The sequence below is a fragment of the Salvia hispanica genome, chromosome 4 (assembly GCF_029641045.1).
Source record: "Salvia hispanica isolate PSC_SH4W2 chromosome 4, Shi_PSC_v1, whole genome shotgun sequence".
NCBI classification, from domain to species: domain Eukaryota; kingdom Viridiplantae; phylum Streptophyta; class Magnoliopsida; order Lamiales; family Lamiaceae; genus Salvia; species Salvia hispanica.
In genome coordinates, this window is record NC_142695.1 from 1,362,047 (window position 1) to 1,381,230 (window position 19,184).

General features: G+C 38.0%; 5 protein-coding genes and 1 pseudogene across 6 annotated transcripts; 1 reads left to right on the forward strand and 5 right to left on the reverse strand.

Annotated features, from left to right (window-relative positions):
- Nucleotides 1-1,284: 1,284 nt before the first annotated feature.
- Nucleotides 1,285-2,370, forward strand: LOC125197008 (E3 ubiquitin-protein ligase ATL42 pseudogene; annotated as a pseudogene).
- A 1,694-nt stretch (nucleotides 2,371-4,064) lies between these two features.
- On the reverse strand, nucleotides 4,065-7,785 carry LOC125196945 (protein CfxQ homolog). Its single transcript, XM_048095608.2, has 6 exons — nucleotides 7,540-7,785; nucleotides 6,615-6,725; nucleotides 6,425-6,523; nucleotides 5,955-6,065; nucleotides 5,450-5,881; nucleotides 4,065-4,979 (listed from the first exon to the last, which is right to left on the reverse strand). Exons 1-6 carry the CDS (start codon nucleotides 7,723-7,725, stop codon nucleotides 4,419-4,421), a joined length of 1,500 nt encoding a protein of 499 aa, XP_047951565.2. The 5' UTR covers nucleotides 7,726-7,785; the 3' UTR covers nucleotides 4,065-4,418.
- A 496-nt stretch (nucleotides 7,786-8,281) lies between these two features.
- Nucleotides 8,282-10,240, reverse strand: LOC125192173 (protein CfxQ homolog). The gene is made up of 3 exons (XM_048089677.2): nucleotides 9,858-10,240; nucleotides 9,075-9,429; nucleotides 8,282-8,846 (listed from the first exon to the last, which is right to left on the reverse strand). Exons 2-3 carry the CDS (start codon nucleotides 9,405-9,407, stop codon nucleotides 8,298-8,300), a joined length of 882 nt encoding a protein of 293 aa, XP_047945634.2. The 5' UTR covers nucleotides 9,408-9,429; nucleotides 9,858-10,240; the 3' UTR covers nucleotides 8,282-8,297.
- A 210-nt stretch (nucleotides 10,241-10,450) lies between these two features.
- Nucleotides 10,451-11,764, reverse strand: LOC125194392 (protein CfxQ homolog). The gene is made up of 3 exons (XM_048092579.2): nucleotides 11,640-11,764; nucleotides 11,219-11,535; nucleotides 10,451-11,137 (listed from the first exon to the last, which is right to left on the reverse strand). The coding sequence occupies exons 1-3, from the start codon at nucleotides 11,698-11,700 to the stop codon at nucleotides 10,586-10,588; spliced, it is 930 nt and encodes a 309-aa protein (XP_047948536.2). The 5' UTR covers nucleotides 11,701-11,764; the 3' UTR covers nucleotides 10,451-10,585.
- A 66-nt stretch (nucleotides 11,765-11,830) lies between these two features.
- On the reverse strand, nucleotides 11,831-14,877 carry LOC125194391 (Exostosin family protein). The gene is made up of 4 exons (XM_048092578.2): nucleotides 13,642-14,877; nucleotides 13,424-13,554; nucleotides 12,854-13,202; nucleotides 11,831-12,767 (listed from the first exon to the last, which is right to left on the reverse strand). Exons 1-4 carry the CDS (start codon nucleotides 14,431-14,433, stop codon nucleotides 12,099-12,101), a joined length of 1,941 nt encoding a protein of 646 aa, XP_047948535.2. The 5' UTR covers nucleotides 14,434-14,877; the 3' UTR covers nucleotides 11,831-12,098.
- A 757-nt stretch (nucleotides 14,878-15,634) lies between these two features.
- On the reverse strand, nucleotides 15,635-18,745 carry ZEU1 (P-loop containing nucleoside triphosphate hydrolases superfamily protein). Of its 2 annotated transcripts, XM_048094731.2 has the most exons (8): nucleotides 18,434-18,745; nucleotides 18,199-18,282; nucleotides 17,728-17,782; nucleotides 16,999-17,343; nucleotides 16,624-16,735; nucleotides 16,482-16,541; nucleotides 16,287-16,391; nucleotides 15,635-15,963 (listed from the first exon to the last, which is right to left on the reverse strand). In XM_048094731.2, the coding sequence occupies exons 3-8, from the start codon at nucleotides 17,763-17,765 to the stop codon at nucleotides 15,847-15,849; spliced, it is 777 nt and encodes a 258-aa protein (XP_047950688.2). In that variant the 5' UTR covers nucleotides 17,766-17,782; nucleotides 18,199-18,282; nucleotides 18,434-18,745; the 3' UTR covers nucleotides 15,635-15,846. The 2 variants fall into 2 exon arrangements, with proteins under 2 accessions (XP_047950688.2, XP_047950689.2); XM_048094732.2 differs by lacking the exon at nucleotides 17,728-17,782 and having other exon boundaries at nucleotides 18,434-18,736.
- Between the last annotated feature and the right edge of the window lie 439 nt (nucleotides 18,746-19,184).

Genomic DNA, 19,184 nt, shown 5'->3' on the forward strand with positions numbered 1-19,184 from the left:
AGCTTGTTTTTATTTTTGCAATGATTTGGAATTAATTAATAAGTGAAATGAAGTTGAATGATCATATATTGTGTTTATATTCCTCCCCCTTAACTCCAAATTATAGCATGTTTAGCATTGTCAATCGTTATAACTCTATAAAGACTGGAAGTGTTGAATGAAGTTACATATTATACCTATCATAATTAGTTTTTTGCTCACTTAGTGATGCATAATAACAAAAAGATTAGAAGAGTTCACTAAATATAAATGAATGACATTACCAATTTTTTTTGTTACAAGTTTAAGTTTTAAACAACTAGGTGAGATAACCAACATGGTTGGCATGGTAGTTGGATCCCCTGAGCAAATCATTTTTTGGAATGAGTAATTAGTCGTCTAGCTGTTGAATATGATAGATACTTTGGAAAACAAAAAAAAAAACAAGTTGTGTCTAACTCAAAAGTGAATAATGTTGATATTGGTAATACTGATGCACAAGATATATTAGTTAAAAAAATGCATATAAGGGAGCATGGGGATATATGTACTCCCTCCATCCACGAAAAATAGTCTTATTTTGTCATTTTTTATGTCCACAAAAAATAGTCTCATTTCTAAAAATAAAAAAAAATTCTCTCGTACTTCATCGATTTTTTGACTTTTTCTACATATCTCTCTTATTTTACCTACTTTTCCTATTATCTCTTACTTTATCAATTTCTCATTAAAACTCATGTCGTCCACAAATGAGACAATTTTTTTGGACAGAGGGAATAGTAACTAAAAAACATATGGATACATGTATTAACACGACTTTAAGAAATGCAAGAAGATGAAGATGGAAAAATTATATAGAGTATGAATCTCGTTTTAAATTTTATAACTAAATATTACTCTCTCCTTCCGCTATTACTTGTCATTAGTTTCCCTTTTGGTCCGTCTGTCAATACATGTCATATTTACCTACTATTTTTGGTAATGAACCTCACATTCCATTAACTTATTTTCACTCACCTTTTATTGTATATAACTAATTTATAAAAGTAGAATTCACTGTATACTAACTTTTTCAACCAACTCTACATTACATTTCTCAAAACACGTGTCAAGTCAAAGTATGTCAGTTAATGTCGGACGAACAAAGTAATAAAATGAGTTAATAGAATACAGTATGAATCAATAGTCCCAAAATATAATAAGAATGAAATGGATAGAACATATAGTGACCAAAATCTCAAAATAATAAAATAAAATAATGAAATGGACATTGTCAAATTCCCAAACACATTCAAATTTGGATTCTTCTCCACACAAGATAGCTATTCCCATAAACCATGAAGATCACATCATTCCTCTTCCTCTTCCTCTTCCTACGAGCCAACGCCCAAACCCCCTCCGACACCGCCCACCACCGGTCCACTTCCGACGCCATCAGCAACTTCCAACCCAGCCTCGCCGTCGTCATCTCCATGCTCGCCCTCATGTTCTCCCTCACCCTCTTCCTCCTCCTCTACGCCAAGCTCTGCCACCGCCCCTCCCCCACCACCACCACCACCCTCCCCCTCTCTGCCCCCGGCCTCGACAAATCCCTCATCTCCTCCCTCCCCTTCTTCCGCTTCTCCTCCCTCCACGGCTCCCGCGCCGGCCTCGAATGCGCCGTGTGCCTCGCCAGATTCGACGACGCGGACGTCCTCCGCCTCCTCCCCAAATGCAACCACGCCTTCCACATCGCCTGCATCGACCAGTGGCTCGAGAAAAACTCCACCTGCCCCCTGTGCCGCCGCCACGTCACCGCCGACGATCTACAAAATCCGCCGGATTCCGATCTCGAGCTCTACGTGGAGAGAGAGGAGAGCCGCCATGGATCCTCAAGATTCTGCATCGACGAGGACGAGGAGGAGGAGGCGATGCCGGAGAGGATGATGCATAGGTTGAACCACAAGATCGTGGTGCTGAAGAGCCGGTGGAGCAACGTGAGCTCCTCCGACATCATGCTCCTCAGCTCCTCCGCGGAGGGGGACAAGGAGAGGAAATTAGGGTTTGAATCGGGCTCGCGAAATCCCGATGAAAAGAGATCCATGTCGGAAATCGTGGCTCATCCAAGATTCCACGAAGAAGTGAATGGGAGTGAGGAGAGGAGGAGAAGGCTTTGGCTACCGATCGCGAGAAAAACAGTGCAGTGGTTTGCAAGTAGAGAGACAACATCATCTCCACAATTGAGGTCATCATAGTAATTTGTTAAATCGAACATTCTTTCTTTTATTTTACTCTTTGTTTCTCACATATATACTACTTACCATTTCTTACATGAAAAAAGTCAACGAAAGTCCCCTCCAAATACTCCCTCCGTCCCCAATTAAAAGTCACACTTTTCCATTTCGGTCCATCCCCAATTAAAAGTCACACTCCATTTTTACCATAAATAGTAAGTAAGTCCCACATTCCACTAACTCAATTCACTCACATTTTATTATAAAACCAATATAAAAAAATGGATCTTACATTCCACTAACTTTTTCAACAACTTTTCTTTACATTTCTTAAAATCCGTGCCCGGTCAAAATGTGACTCCTATCAGGGACGGAGGGAGTATTTTTGTAAAATAGTGTTATTTGGTAATGTTATAGCTGATTATATTTAATTACTACACTCCCTGAAGGAGTGGGAAAAAATGAAGAAAAAAAAAGTATGTTGTTATTGTTGATTCTTTAATATGAAAGAAAAGACAAAATTAAGAGTGAGAACAAATATTCAACTATTCAATAAATAAATATAGCTTGCTGTCCAAGAAGTTGCGTGTTAATATTCCTAATCGTGATGAAGTGATGCGAAATTTGAACCTAATCCACAATATCTATTCTCTTGAACACATTTGTCAACAAATAAATGCTCAAAATAATTCAATAAGAACACGTCTTGTCCATGGTTGCTAATAATTAATTATTAGCTAATTATTGGCAGGTGTTAACGCAAATTATATTGATTCTAGTTTCCATGTCTCGTATTTAATTTTTTTGAAAACTATATTTTGAAAATGCTTCTTCACTAGTACTACTAAATAATTTATTCAAATTAAGTTGAAAAAGTCAAAAATATTAGTAGTAATAACTAATTTAATGATTTGTTTGTTTTGAATTTAATGATTAATTTGGCTAGGAAAATGGGTATAACTAATTTTCTCATATATTTAATTCGAAACTTTGGCTTGAAAAAGAAAAGAAAAAGAAGTTGGAATGGTTGGCGTCCCGACTTAACCAAAAAATAAGTGGTCGCATTCAACTTCAAACCTCTTCATTTATTACGAGTAATTTAAAAAATAAAATAACGATGATGATGATGTATGTGAATTGACTCTAATTATTTTCGTGGAAAAGCTCATTAGAAACAAATTAAAATACATGAAGAGGTTTGATTTTTTTAATTTAATTAGCTGACTCGTTCAATTGAACTTTACATCATATCCAAATTCACCAATTATATTCTCCAATTGAGGAACTAGTGGTGGAGTTGATATTTGAGGTCAAAAGTCTTAAACGATCCTAATTTATAAAGAGAATTGATTTCACGTCACTTAATTTCGCAGCTAGCCTCGAAATCTTAATGTACATAAATATTTATATTGATAGGACCCCAACTTTTCTATGTAGTTATATAATATGTTCGATATGATGTCAGTATATTAGTTTCATAGCTCAATTTGCGTTTTTATTAAACCCTATGTCATAATTAATATTGGTTACATTGATGTTCTATATATGAAAATGAGGTTCGACAAAGCACGTATTTCCTATAATTGTAGATCTTATGGACATTAATTTAGATTGGTTTATTAAGTTAATTCAAAAATTTGTTATTTGATCTTCTATTACATAGAGTATATACAAAGAGAAAAAATATATAACTTCGGATAAATGAATGAAAAAACAAAATCTACTACTGATTTTCATTACAAATTTTAAAATTAATTACGTGATTAATGATTTTAAAAATCTTGGAATCATGCAAACTAAATGTACAAAATAGAATAAATAACATTAAACGTTATATATATAGAAATAAAACAAAACAAAATAAAGTCGAACTAAATAAATGTTGCTCACATAACACACACATACATGACGGGGTGCGTTATATTGCTAACTATTTAAGTTGATAATTCTGTTAACTTATCAATACAGTGTATTAAAAATGTCAACACGGTGACATCAAAATGTCAACACATAATATCAACACATTATACTGAAGTTCAACAAAATTATGTGTTGACATTTTAATGTCATCGTGTTGACATTTTTAATACACTGCATTAATGAGTTAGTAAGTTAGCAACTTTAAATAGTTAGCAATTAATCGCATCCCCATACAGGAACTTGATCTATACTTACTTCTCTAAATCAAGATTAAAGATTTACCAACATTAATCACCTTCTCTCTAATCAAACCTTAACCTCATCAAGATTCAACCTTCTCACCAAATGGTCAAGACCAGCTTCTAAATCCCCCAACTTTATTGTCAAAAGCTCATCACCCTTGGCCTCAAAACTAAGCCTACAATCAAGACTCTCCCTCGCATTATTGAGCATATGATCCACCAAACCCCCATTCATCCTACTCCTCATCGCCTCGCTCGTCTTCCTCTCTATAACCGAAGCAACCGCTTCCACACCGCAGCACGATCCGAGCCTAAACCCGAACAGCCGGCTCCTCTCGTCCCGCTCGCTCATCTTGATCATCGCCATCTCCGCGAGCTCCCTGCAGCTGAAGTCATCGAACTGGAAGAAGTGCGTCACGCGCCTGCAGAAGCCCGCGTTGGACGAGAAGACGCGCCTCATGGGCTCCGTGTAGCCCGCGAAGATCACGAGGAGGTCGCCGTCCTCCAGCACTGACATGATCTCTTCAAGAGCCTCCACGCCGTATTCGATGGAGTTCCCGGAGTCCGTTGGGGTTAGGCGGTATGCCTCGTCCACGAACAATATACCGCCCATCGCTTCTTCGATCTACAATTTGACAGGAAAAAATCATGAAATTTGGTCGAATTCTGGTCTGTCCAGCATGTTAAATTAAAATAGACAGAAAAATGATGAAGTTTAATTTGCATTAATTTCAAATATCACACGGTGAAATATTCAAGTTGGTCACATGATATTATAGGTGTTAAGTGTGTTGCCAATTGACTAAGATTCTAAATATAAAGATTTAGAACCCAAATTTCTGACCATGGAAAACTTTGATAAATTTTCAATCAATTTTTAAAGTTGCAGAACAAACCATAATTTGACTAAAATTCACGATTTTTCGTGTGATTTTCCTCGTAACAAATCCACAAGACTTAGAGCATCATATGTTGTACTATGCTATATCACAATCGACCTATAGGCATGCTCTGACACTATATTAGAATAGAGAGTTATCCAAGTTATGTACCGACAATATAATCATTACCAAGTCGATGTAAACAGACAAATACCTTTTTCCTCGTCTTGGGACCCGTTTGTCCGAGAAATTCCCCGACCAAATCCGACCGTTGCACCTCGGTTACTTTGTCCGAAGACAGAACCCCCAAAGAGCATAGTAATTTTCCTAGGATTCTTGCAACTGTAGTCTTGCCTGTGCCGGGGTTCCCGAGGAAAGCCATGTGAGGGGCTTTCCTCGGCCCGAGGTCCACGCCCATAGCGCGACGCTTCTCGTCCAAGAGCATCCCCTTAGCCCATTTCCGAAGCTGCGCCTTCAGCTCGTCTAACCCTACGATCTTCGATAGCTCGAGGTTGAATTCATCCATCTTCCCCTTCATTCCACACTCCTCATCATAGTCCTTTGGCTCTTCCACAACTTGGCAGAGTAGCCTCAGTTCATCGTTTTCGACTCCGGATGGAAGATAGTTGAATGGAACCATCCCTTCCTGCCCACCTAACATTGATCATTCATGAAAAGAAAGAAACATCATGTATGAATAAATTAAAGAGATAGCATACATCATCTTCTGCTGAGAAATCAGCCTTGTATTCATACAACGTCTTGACAACCGAGTTGTCGCCGGACGTCAGCGCGTAACCAACGGCTAGATGCAACGGAGTCATCGAGTTCTGATTCCGAAAAATTCACCGGTTAGTCATAAACATACATGGGGCGTAAAAACATGAATTTTAGTCAAATTCTGGTCTTTCCTGCAACTTTGAAAAACGACGCGAAAAGTCATGAAATTTTGATTTGTTCGCAGCTATCCTAGAGTAAAGTGTTTGGTCTAATCATACAGAATATGACATCGTTTGGTTGAAAAGCATCAACAATAATGTTACACATATGTGGGGGACCGAAATTTTTCTAGGTTGGATAACTGCAGACAAATCCAAATTTCATGATTTTCAGTTGTGGGATGAACCTGAATTTGACCAAATTTTATGAATTATCGACCAAATTTCATGATTTTCGGTAGGTGATGTACATTGGTTCTGGCTTCGATGTTGGCTCCGTGTTGAAGAAGTGTCGCGACAGCATCGTTGAATCCATTCTTGGCTGCCTCGTGCAAAGGGGTCTCTCCGTACTGAGGTGCAGAAACGTAAGAATCAAACGACGTACATGATCATCTTTGTGTTTTAAGACAAGAAGGAGATAAGGTTTAATCGTAAACGTACGACGTTGTTGGCTTCTAACTCGAGCGTCACTGGTCCTCTCCACTCCAACAAATACTTGAGTATATCAATTCTATTGTGACCAGCGGCAATGTGTAATGGCGTTTGAATCAACTGCATCAAACCAAATTACTCATCGCAAAATCAATTGGTGATAGGAGGGAGTTATGCACGATCCAAATACAAGAATGTGGTACATGTTACGGTCCGTGATCAATTTGGTGATAAGAGGGGTGACTCAGTAGGTATTTAAGTTAATCTCTTCTAATTTACTATTCCCTCTGTCCCAGTTTAAAAGTCGCATTTTGCCATTAAAGTCCGTCCCAGTTTAAGAGTCACATTTAGAATCTACCATATTTGGATATAAAATTTAACCTCATTATTCATCAAATTTACGCTCAAATGTCATTACTGTCATACAAATAAAACAAAACAAAATTCTAAACATACAAAAAGTCAAAAGGGTCTCACTTTCCACTACATCACTTCAATTATTACACACTCCAACAACCACTACCTCACTTCATTTATTACACACTCCACCAATTTTTTAAAACCCGGGCCACAACTAAATTTTACTCTTAAACTGGGACGAGGGAGTATAATACAACTCACATGTAAATGTCTCAAAAGTTTGTAGATATGTTAATATTTGAACAGAATCACTCATGCCTTGTCAGCTCGAACATGTGGACTACTCTCTTCATCTCTTTTACTTTAAATTGACGCTTTATTTTTCTCTACCACACATGATTCCATCTTCCTAAAATCTCTACATCACTTATACAAGAGAATTTACTTTCTCATCATGAATCATGGTTGTATGTCTCAAATGGGTATATATATAAGTTAAGAAAATTGTGTTTCAACATGTACAAATACAATAATTAATAGAGAGCAAGGGAGTAGAAAAAAAGAAAAAACTTACAAAAATGCTCCTTTGATTAAGAGAAGAAGGATCTTGGGTGATTAGCCTCTGCACGCCGGTGAGATCTCCGGACTCCACGCAAGCATGAATGCTAACTACCGGAGCTGGTGTGGGATTCGTATTTCCTCCACCACCGGCGGCAGAAGATGGCTTTGCCTTAGCCTTATACTTGTCCTGAATCCTCATGCTTTATTACTTGTATATATCAAAAATCAGCAAGATACAAAGAGAAAATATTTAGGAGAATAATAATTAAGGCCTTTGGATCTCTGGGTTTGGGTCGATACTTCTCCTATGGCAAAATGTCAACTTTCATTTTATTATTAGTACAAGTTTTACAGCCTAGACTTTGTCCATCCCCATTATTGAAGTCAATATCTGATTTATGTATGTGCAAATTGTAGGTAATTGGTGACCACTAACCAATAATTAAATCCAACTTATAAAAATACTACAAAATAAAAGAAAAAATTTGAGTTTTTTTTCTTAATTTAGTTCCTTGTCTATGCAAGTTGCAGTACATTTTTTTTCAATTGAATTTGTTCCTAAATCTCATGTTTAGTAATGCCCGAACTCTTTCTCGTGTACCGAGGAGGTAAGAAATTTACTCCAAAAATACCCAACGGAAGTCGAATTTTTTTAAATATTCGCTAGTGGTACGTGACCACTAGCGAATCATTAGTGTCGATGCACAAATTACTTTAAATATTTCCGAAACAAAGTTCAAAAAATGCAACAACCTAATTTTCATTGTTTCCCTAATCGAGGTCCAACCGGGCCAACTGGTCGAGACCGGCCTCCAAATCCGGCAGCGTGATGGTGAATAGCTCGTCGCCACCGGCCTCAAAGTCGAGCCTCGAGTCGAGATTATCTTTCGCATTGCTGAGCATATGATCCACCAAGCCCCCATTCATCTTATTCCTCACCTTCTCGCTCGTCCTCCTCTCTATAACCGTTGCAACCGCTTCCACGCTGCAGCACGGACCGAGCCTAAACCCGAACAGCCGGCTCCTCCTTTCCCGTGTGCTCATCTTGATCGTCAGCATCTCCGCGAGCTCCCTGCAGCTGAAATTGTCGAAGTGGAAGTAGCACGCCACGCGCCTGCAGAAGCCCTCGTTGGAAGAGAAGATGCGCTTCATGGGCTCCGGGTAGCCCGCGAAGATCACCAGGAGATCATCGTCCTCCTCCATAGCTGACATTATCTCCTCCAAAGCCTCCACCCCGTATTCAACGTGCTTGCCCGAAGTTATTGGTGCTAGACGGTATGCTTCGTCTACGAACAAAATCCCGCCCTTTGCCTCTTTAATCTACGATTTTAGGAACTGTTGTTTAGTGTATTAAGTAAAGCGAACAAAATATAGTTAAATTGTACTAATAGAGAGAACATGGTAAATAAAATATTACTAGTAGGGCGCTATTTTCAGTGGGACGGATTAAAAAAGAAATGTATTAATTATGGTTTAGTTTCTTTAGAAAAATATAAATGCGATATTTTTAGTGGGACAGGTTAAAAAAGAATGGTTGAGGTATATTACCTTATCCCTAGTCTTTAGGCCAGTGTGGCCGATATATTGGCCGACCAAATCCGTCCGTTGCACCTCGGTTACTTTGTCGGAAGACAGAATCCCTATAGAAGAGAGCAATTTTCCTAGGATTCTTGCAACGGTAGTCTTGCCGGTGCCGGGGTTTCCTAGAAACGCCATGTGGGGGAGTTTTTTTTGGCCAAGGTCTACACCTATGGCGCGGCGCTTCTCGTCCATGATCATGCCCTTGCTCCATTTCCGAAGCTGCGCCTTGAGCTCCTCTAACCCTACTATCGTCAATAGCTCCAAATCGAAATCATCCATCTTTCTTTTCATCTCGTCCATTCGATTCGATTTCTCTTTAGCCCTTGATGAACGTTTGCAAATGAACAAAAATTAAGATTAGAAGTCCATAATCCATAGCAACATTTTATTTCTTTCCATATTCTAAATTTTTAATTTTGATATACCTATAAAAATTAGTCTACTTTTCCATTTTTGGTAACAAGACCATGAAAATATGTACCCATTAATAAATCTGATCAAGCAAACAAATAAAAAAATGAACTGCACAGATCATGAACTAAATAATCTTTGTACTTGGAAACAGATCAAGATCAAAATGAATCAATTAAGCAAACAATTCGATTTCATATAGTATTATGAATTGAACTAAGCGATTCATTATGCACAAATCTAAAAAACTGATCTATTGAAGTAAAACGCATTGAAATCAAATAACAAAAACATAATACTATAATTAATGAAATAAATTAGAATAGAAATATATGTCACCAGAAATTCAAAGTCGATGAAGATTCAATTCTTTCTCCAAGTTTTGTGAAGAAAAAATATCATCATCCAGAACAAGTTTTGTGAAGTAAAAATATTAATCGAAACAATCTACTATATATTGAAAAATCCCTCAAAAGGTGGAATATTTAGTAACATATTTTTATAGGGTATCTCTGAATGACTCAAGTCCTTTCATGGGCTTACGAAATTAAACAACAAGGAAAGAGATGAATGAGCCATATATTAGTTCAAGTTCATATGTTTATAAATAATTGATTTGATTTCTTTAATTAGGGTTTTTTGAAATTTGTTAAGTTGTTAATTTGGTATTTATTCTTTTCTTAATTAATTGGAATAAGTATTGAAAAATTGTTGACCAATATTCTTTTCTTTTACCATTTCATGTTTCCTTTTAGTTTATTTTCTCTCTAATTTATTTCTTTTACTTTTTCTTATTTTCAAGATTTTCTTTGCTTATAGTATAAAGATTTTATTGTTGGACAAATAATATCTTATTATCAACAAAGGAGTAAACTTTCCCAAGTTGATTTACTATGGCTTGTGTAATTTGTCATTTCATTTACTATATGCTTTCTTATTATAGGATAGATGGCAATGAACATTCTTGAATCAATGAAGCAAGTGCAATGTAGTCTCTTTTTAAGTGATTCAAGTTGTTCCTTTTCAACATTTATTTCAATTCGATTTTCCAACACGGCCTCGTCTCCCTAACCGACGTTCAACCGCCGCACCAACTGATCAAGGCCGGCCTCCAAATCCGCCAACGTGACGGTCAAAAGCTCATCACCCTCGGCCTCAAAACCGAGCCTCGAATCAAGATGATCCCTACCATTGTTGAGCATATGATCCACCAAACGCCCGTTCATCTTGCTCCTCATTTTCTCGCTCGTCTTCCTCTCTATAAGCGAAGCAACAGCATCAAGAGTACAGCATGAACCGAGCTTAAACCCGAACAGCCTGCTCCTCTCGTCTGGCTTGCTCACCTTCAACATCAGCATCTCCGCAAGCTCCCTGCAGCTATAGTCATCGAACTGGAAGAAGTGCTCCACCCGTTCGCAGAACCCTTTGTTCAAAGAGAAAGCATCCTTCATAGGCTTCGTGCAGCCCGCGAAGATCACAAGGACTCTGCCTTCCTCGACCGCTGACATGATCTCATCCAAAGCTTCCTCCCCGTATGTAATGTAGCTTCCTGAAGTGTCTGAAGGGGATAGGCAGTGTGCGTCATCTATGAACAAGATCTTACCCCTTGTATCTTGAATCTACAGTTGATGTTCCGTCTACGCAAAGTCAGAATGCTTATTTATCGACTTGCCATAATTAAAGACAAACAGATACACTACCTTTTTTACAGTCTTTTGCCTGGTTTCATCGTAATATTTGCTGACCAAATCCGTTGGTTCAACCTGGAATACATTGGCGCGAAACAGAACCCCTACAGAAGAGAGCAGTTTACATAGGATTCTTGCAACTGTGGTCTTGCCCGTGCCGGGGTTTCCCAGAAATGCCATGTGTGGGAGGTTTTTGTGGCTGAGGTTTACTCCCATGGCGCGGCGGTTCTTGTCCAAGAGCATGCCCTTGCCCAATTTCCGGAGATGCGCCTTCACCTCGTCCAGTCCTATGATCTTCGATAGTTCGATTTCCAATTCATCCATTGGCCCTGTCATTCTCAGTGTGGTATTCGTATCACTCTGAATTGCTCTTGCTTAGTACATATAGTAGTAGCTTTTATTCAGGCTGGATTTAATGTCAGTGACTTTTGACCTTTCGGTTGGCCGTAACCGCCATTAGTTTTATGAGACGTATTGATGGCGAGGTCTTCCATATTCCTCGTAGGTGAAAATCCAACTGATAAACCTAACTAATAGGTAGAGACGCTTCCTAGCTCTCTAACTGATAGGTCGGGAGTTCAAGTCACGTCGAGTGCGTGAGTGTGGGGTGTGTGTTAGTCGTAATTCAAAAAATTCTAAAACCATACATTCACTTCAATTGGTAAGACGTTTCCACTCCACCAACATAACAAGCAACACAAGCACAATAGATTATATACAAGAAAGCTACTTGCAGCATAAAGCTAAATACTACTCTACAAGTTCACATCTCAATATTTACACAAATTATTTCATCCCTACACTTACAATTTGCAGAGCAGCATAGAGAAGACGAGTGAAGGCGTACCTTGATCGCTTGATTTTCAACATTTGTAGGCGAGCATAGAGACTGTTACCTTGACTTGATCTGAAAAACTCGATTGTACCAAATTGAATGAAGGGTCATGTGGAAGAGGTCGTACTTGACGGGACTAGCATGCCACAGGAAGTGCTTCTGAACTCTCCGGACATTGAGTTGCATGTCGAGATACTTCTTCTCGGGGATGGAGGCAAGTATGTCTCTCAAGTTCGGGATGTCCTTCTCAGCAATAATCACTGAGAACGCGTCCCAGTTGAAGACCTCGAAGAACGGAGGCACAAAGTTATCAGATATTATGACCGGCACACACTCATAGAAGATGGCTTCGACTATCCTCGGGCTGTTGACTTCATATCCCTTTGGGCAGATGCAGTACTTGCTGCTTTTCATTTGAGTGATGTAGTCCATTTTGCTGGGGACACCGGGTGGCATTCGGCCGAGTATTTTCATATCGGGCTCCTTGTCTTTCCAGTACTTGAGCAGGATCGGACGAAGATAGCCATGCAGGCTCCCAGCATAGAAGGCGAGGATGCGTCTCTGTGATGGTGGCTTTCCTCCAAGATCTCTAAGCGGGTTTCTGGCAGATCGGACGTATGTTTCTGGAAGGGAGACGTCACGTCCTATCTTGAAGCCCACTGTTACATCAGCATTGCAAAGGGCTTTCATGCAGTGCTCCATATGGTGTCTCGTCTCGTATGGAGCCTGTACAATAATTTGTAGAAAAAAATTCACATGAAAACGAGAAAACGTTAACAGTTCATGTAAAAATGAGAGGAAGAGAGCATTACCCAGTCATGACAGGCAACAAGAAAGTGGTCAGCTCCACCTGTTCTGTTCCAGAAACGATACTTTGCTGCGATCTTTTCTGAATAATTCCTCAAATACTGTCGTAAATTGGTCCGGTTGTGGGAATTGCGCACATAAAGTGTGTGTTCAAGCATCCGGGAACTGAATGGCATGTAGAACAGATGAGCCTTCCTAGGATCTTTCACAACAAAACGATTCTTTCGTTCCATTAGTTTCATAAACCACCCTTCGGATGCATACAGTCCTTTCAGTATTGGTTGATGAAAGATGGGCTTTTCGCCTTCCTTGTATACATATACCTTTAGTACTCGTTCCATGAGTTCGTAACTCCTGAGAGTTACAAAACCAATTTTACAAACATAATAGAAATACAGAGGTGTCCAAACAGAAGAAATTTATATATCTTCAGCTTTCAATACTAAACATTTTATCATCTATACTTGTATTAATTTGAATTATAATATTCGATTTCACAATCAGTTTAAAAGCCTACCAAAAATGCTTCCCATACACAACACAAGCATTGTATAGTGCATATTATAAGTTCCAACCTTTTGAACATAGAGATATTTCGAAACAGATGAGCGTGCAATTCCCGGTCATTCTTCAAGAAGGGAGCATTCTCAATCCTCGTCTTCGCTGCTAAAATTTCCTGGTCGCGATCAGAAGCCCATCTCGGTCTCTACAGTCCGAACACAAAAAGTTCATACATCAGCTGGAGTGAAAAATCAAAGACATTAGCTCTACATACATCAAGAAAATGACATACCATTGCACGTGAACGAGCACGATGGTGGACTAACAATCGTTCCATCTCATCTATAGGTGTTACAGTTTTAGGTGGCATGTCACATCTCATCTTCTTCTTAGCAGACTTATTTGGCATTGATGAACCATTGTTTGAAAAAGCAGAACCATCAGAAATTCTTGATCCTGATTCCGGTTTTTCCCCAACAACAGAACCAATCAACAAAGGTTTATCCAAAGAGGCAACAGGTGTTGGCAAAATAACAGATCCATCCGTTACCTTCTTCCCCTGAACCCCACTAGTTCTAGACTCTAACATAACCCCGGAGCTTGCCTCTTCAATCTGAGTGCTGTTATCCACTGTAAACCCCTCTTCTAAGTCTACATCCACATCATCTAAGGCTTCATCCTCGACAAAATCAACATCTTCATCCGTTCCATCGCCATCTAAACCAGAATCCATCTCCTCCTTCCCCTTCTTCTCCGTAGACTCCTTCTCACCTTCGGCATTTGCACGCGCATTGTAGCCTTCCGCGCTCTTCACTCCTCTAACCAACAGAGACTGCTCATTTTCCAAATTCAACACACCGGAAACACGAACCTTGTCATCAATCAAGCTCTCAACAGCAGAATCCTCAATCGACGGGGTAACAACGACAACATTTTCACTCTTTTCATCGGGCAGCATCGACAGCAGCGCGTTCCCATACGGAAGCATCAAAGATTGACATAACAAGTGAGTCAAAGCAACCATTCCCACAACGATCACCCATTTCCTCTTCTCAAGCAACTGAATTTTAACAGAACGATCCATTGCACATGAAAGAAACCCTAATTCTACTCAATCATAGCCCCCTAACTCTTAATTGAAAGGACTAAACTCTTCAATCCGTGAATTCCAGCTACAATTCCCACTTAAAAGCCAATAAATTGGAAGAGAAACTGACTCAAACGAACCATAAGCGTATAAAAATTCAATCTTGATCATACAATAAAACCCAAAATCAGCAATTTCGTGAGGGGGAAACGTTAATTATCTGCCATTAACTGTGCATGCGGAGGTGCTCAAACAAGCAGCAGAAACACGAGTTTATACTTGAAAAAAAGGTGTGAAATTGAGGGGCGGAAGCTTACGCAGTGAAAAGAAGAGAGAGAAGCAGCAGTGGTGAGAAGAGTGAAGCTTGCGAAGTGTCGGCGACCAGAGTGGTCCAAGCTTTCATCTTTTTAGTGGGAAGCATCTCATGATACCAATATGGTGTTAAAGCAATCATTTTTCTTATAATTATGCTTTTATGGCTCAAAAAATAAATAAATATCAATTTGAATTATAAATTATAGTATTCGTTTTTTTATAAATATACTCAATTATGAGAAATATTTATTTAAATTTTAAATTATCAAAAGTTCTACATCCAATTCCAGATTTCAGAATAGTTATATGGTTCGTGGACTATCACTGTAATTTTTTGAAAATGTATACCACAAATTACGTCGTTTTGTGCCTTTAAATATTTAAAAGAAAAAAAATAAGAGTTTATGATTTGTTAAAGTATTAGCATACAAATGAAACAGGGTATTTTATGTTATGTCATTTAAAAAGTAGTAAAAAAAATACTCTCTTTGTTCCATTTAATATGCAACGTTTGCTTATACAAACTTATTTTGAAAAAATTATACTAGTAATAAATAACTAAAGTGGTGAAAAAAATAAAGTAAGAGAGAAAATAATGTACGGGAGAGTCTCATTTACATTATTCTCTTTATTACTTTATTTCTTTTCTCCACTTTAGTTATTTATTATCATTTTTTCAAAACATGTGTGAAAAAGCAAATATTCCATATTTAATGGGGGAGAGGGAGTACATACTGTCATTTGGCGAGCCATTTCAAGATTCTAGTGGTCGAAAAATGGACATCAAAGATACAAGTATGATGTTAAAATATATAAATGCAAAAAGAAAACAATAATAATAACTCCACATACATTGTTTGCCACAAAACTCGAAAAAAAAAAGAGATAAATCCGATTTTCTTGAATTATCCTTCATTAGGAATGTAAAATCACACTCATAATAACCATCACATACACTCAAGAGAATCTTTTGTGTTACATTAAACTAATGATGCCTGTGTAAAAATAAAACAGAGTGATATCAAGTAATCATACATTCAAGCCAGAATCCAAGCCTATATGTTATATAACAACTCCACAAAACTGCATAAACATCTATTTTGGCCACAGCTCTGAGAGAGGCTTCCCTTCTCCGCATGTCAGAACACATTCCATAACAATCTCTCTCAGTTGTTTCTCAACATCTTCGATTGGGAGGGTTGCATCGATAATCTACAATGAAGGAGACAATATTGAACCTTAATTAATCAACATCCTAACATCAGTTTATTGTAATAGAATTGACAGCATATTCCTACGTGTTATTCATTGTTCACAAGCAAAAATGCAAGACAATCTACATAAGGAGCAATAGAGCGTTCTTTAATTTAACTGTGTCAGTTCCGAATTTGGTTTCTGACATAAAGTTTATCTATAGCAGGAATTGTGTATGATTTGATCAGGCATTTCAACCTAAAATTTCTTTAACAACCCATCATTCTATTGTAACATGTATACTGATTATAAAATGAAAAAAAAAGGAAAAAATGTGCTACCTTCCATGTGGCATCACGAAGTGTCTTGTATGATTCAGCCACTCTTTTCTGAAACTCGAGCTTCTCATACCTCTCACCTCCATAGCCTCCTCTTTCAGCAGCTTGCTAAGAATTTTCAAGTAAGCTCAAGTCAATCTTGAAACAGCAAACTTAGATTATCATAAACTGGTGATATTTCAAGTGTGAAAACTCTACCTCTGGTGATATTTCAAGGTATACAACTAGGTCTGGAGCTAGCAATCCTATCTCTGGAGCCTGCAAAGATATATGACATTCAAGTTAAATTCTCATAATGATTTTGGCAATCACAATAAATATGCACTATATAGAATACCACCTTGCACCACTCCATATCAAGTCCTTTGGCAGATGAGAAAGCAACCCCAGAAAAAGAATAACGATCAACAATAAGTGTGGTTCCACTCCTGAGCTTTGACTCCATCAGCGATCTAAGGCCAAAAAGTCATGGAGTAAGTTTACAAACTAGTAATAGGAAACATCACATATATTGGAGTTCAGCTATATATTTAGACAAGTTTTGTGTTTCATTATTTCTTTTTTCTGAACAAGTTTCGCGTACATGACAAAACTCCTATTCAACTCATTCATAGAAACAAGAAACATACTTCAAGAAAGATTCAGAATCTATTCCCCGATACAAGTTCTGTGAAAACCAAATGATTGACCATGAAAAAAGCAAGTAGAAGCTAACCTCTTCTCCCAGCGATTTGCACTGAAGAGTAGATGGATTGCACGATCGTCCAAATGAGAATCGTTGGCTAGATAAGATGATATCATTTGTCCAACGCCCGTGTTTCTATCAGGAAATCTCCATGATTCAACTGCATGACCTGACTTTTCCAGGGAAGATAGCAATCTACTGCACTGCGAGGTCTTTCCACAACGATCCAGACCTTCTAGAACAATTAATGCACCTCTTGAGTCACTCTTTTTACTGCCTTCCATGTGAATCTTTCTTAACAAGCACTTAGACAAATACACAGTAGTGCCACAAGAACTTAGTGATTGTCGCACTGATGCTCCTCTTGCCAAACCTCTGGAAGACATGATATACCATTTAATGTAAATACTTTTATCCCAAAAAATATACATCGGATATTGAAATAAAAGTCTGATATTTCGGAAGTAGCTTATTCACCCCCCACAGACTAATACAACCAAAATTTCAAAAGTAGATGTGCTATAACATCCATGTAGTTTAAAGAAGTTCAAATGCTTCATCTTTAAAATCAGTAGTATATAACCTTGAGTTGGAAATTGGCATATTATTTATCATCCTCATGAAAAATCAAGCACAAATAAGTATGGAAAATCTGAATACACATGCGCCGCCCGTCAATGCATTTCAACAAACAACTTGCGACCACTAGACTAACTAGTATAGAATGAGCAAGTTGGAATTGGAAGTGATCGAACTTACATAGCCTTAAACAAGTTGAAATGGCAAGCATTTGTCATGTCCTATCGTGAAAACCCTACACATAACAGCCCATTTCAGAAATTAACAACTTTCCCTGGCTTTGATAATCGGCTTAACTAAAATTATCAAATAATTTAATCCAATTCCGCGAGTGTCCCTAGTTCAATTCAATAATACTATGTACGGTTTAAGACTTCCATTCATACCTTAATTTTCTAGAATCAGGCAAACAAAAACTTGATCTTCAACCGAAAATTTAATTCATAAGCTAAGGGCAACTCCAACCATACTGGAAAACCCATTTTTCCAGTTAAAATTACCACCAACCATACACCAAAACGCATCCCAAATCCCCCATTTTTGCGTTTTTTGAACGGTAGATACCCAAATTTGTGAAAAATTGCAAAACAGTAGAAAGGGAATTTTAAGTTTTATGCTTCTTAACGGCAAACAACAAATCCACTAATTCACCTGAAGCTAGAGACGAAAGACGCTGCAGTATCAGAAAATCGAATTGTGGAGCTACAGCAGCTGTTCCAAATTCAGTGATCGGAGCTGAAAAGGGTTCGAAATTAGTGCTGCGAATTATAGTTTCAAAATTGCAAAACAACCCTTCCTATTTATGTATTTAATGGGGAAGAAACAGCGGCGCAATTTTGTGCAGAGAGAAAACGATATATAAGGCTGAAGTGTGAAGAATACTAACCGTAAGTTACAATTCCTTGCAATCAACTATCGGAAATTTGCTCAACTTCAAACCAGAGCTTCGAAAATGGGCGAATGAAATGAAAACTGAATTAGGGCTCCACCCAAAAAAAATAGGACAAAATTGCAGTTTTGCCACTTTCCCGCCAAAAACAATTCTCTCACATTTCTCCACGCAAAACTTTTGGTGGATTAGCTAGGGATGATGCATGGTTAAATCGAAACTGCCAATTCGGCCCAAAACTGAACCGGTGGCCAACGGTTCGAAATTGAAACTACCAGCTCGATGGTTAGGTTGAGATTTTAAAAACTTTCAACTGAAAATTGGCATTTTTACGTAGAAAATCATCCTATTGTAGACAAACTATATTTTAAAAAAAACAGAGAAAAAACCCTATGTAGATGGAGTATTGGTTATCGATGGTGTGTTTTATGCATGTTGACGGGGCGTGGTGTTTGCTCACTTTGACAATGTGAGATACCAAGTAATAATGGGTCGTTTTTTGTTTAATGATCTTCTTGCGTTATTTTTTTCATTGACTCCAAGTTATAAAGAGTGCATCTTTGGCGTGAACCTCGATGTTTTATAATGTATATATACTCCTATAAACTTTGTCATAGAATCATAACATAGCAATACACTTTCATATAAGGTGAGTTATAATTTGAGGGTGTAAGTAAAATGTAATCCACCTAAATTACACACGTAAAATAATGTATAGGTCAATCTTTAGACATAACATATTGAAACT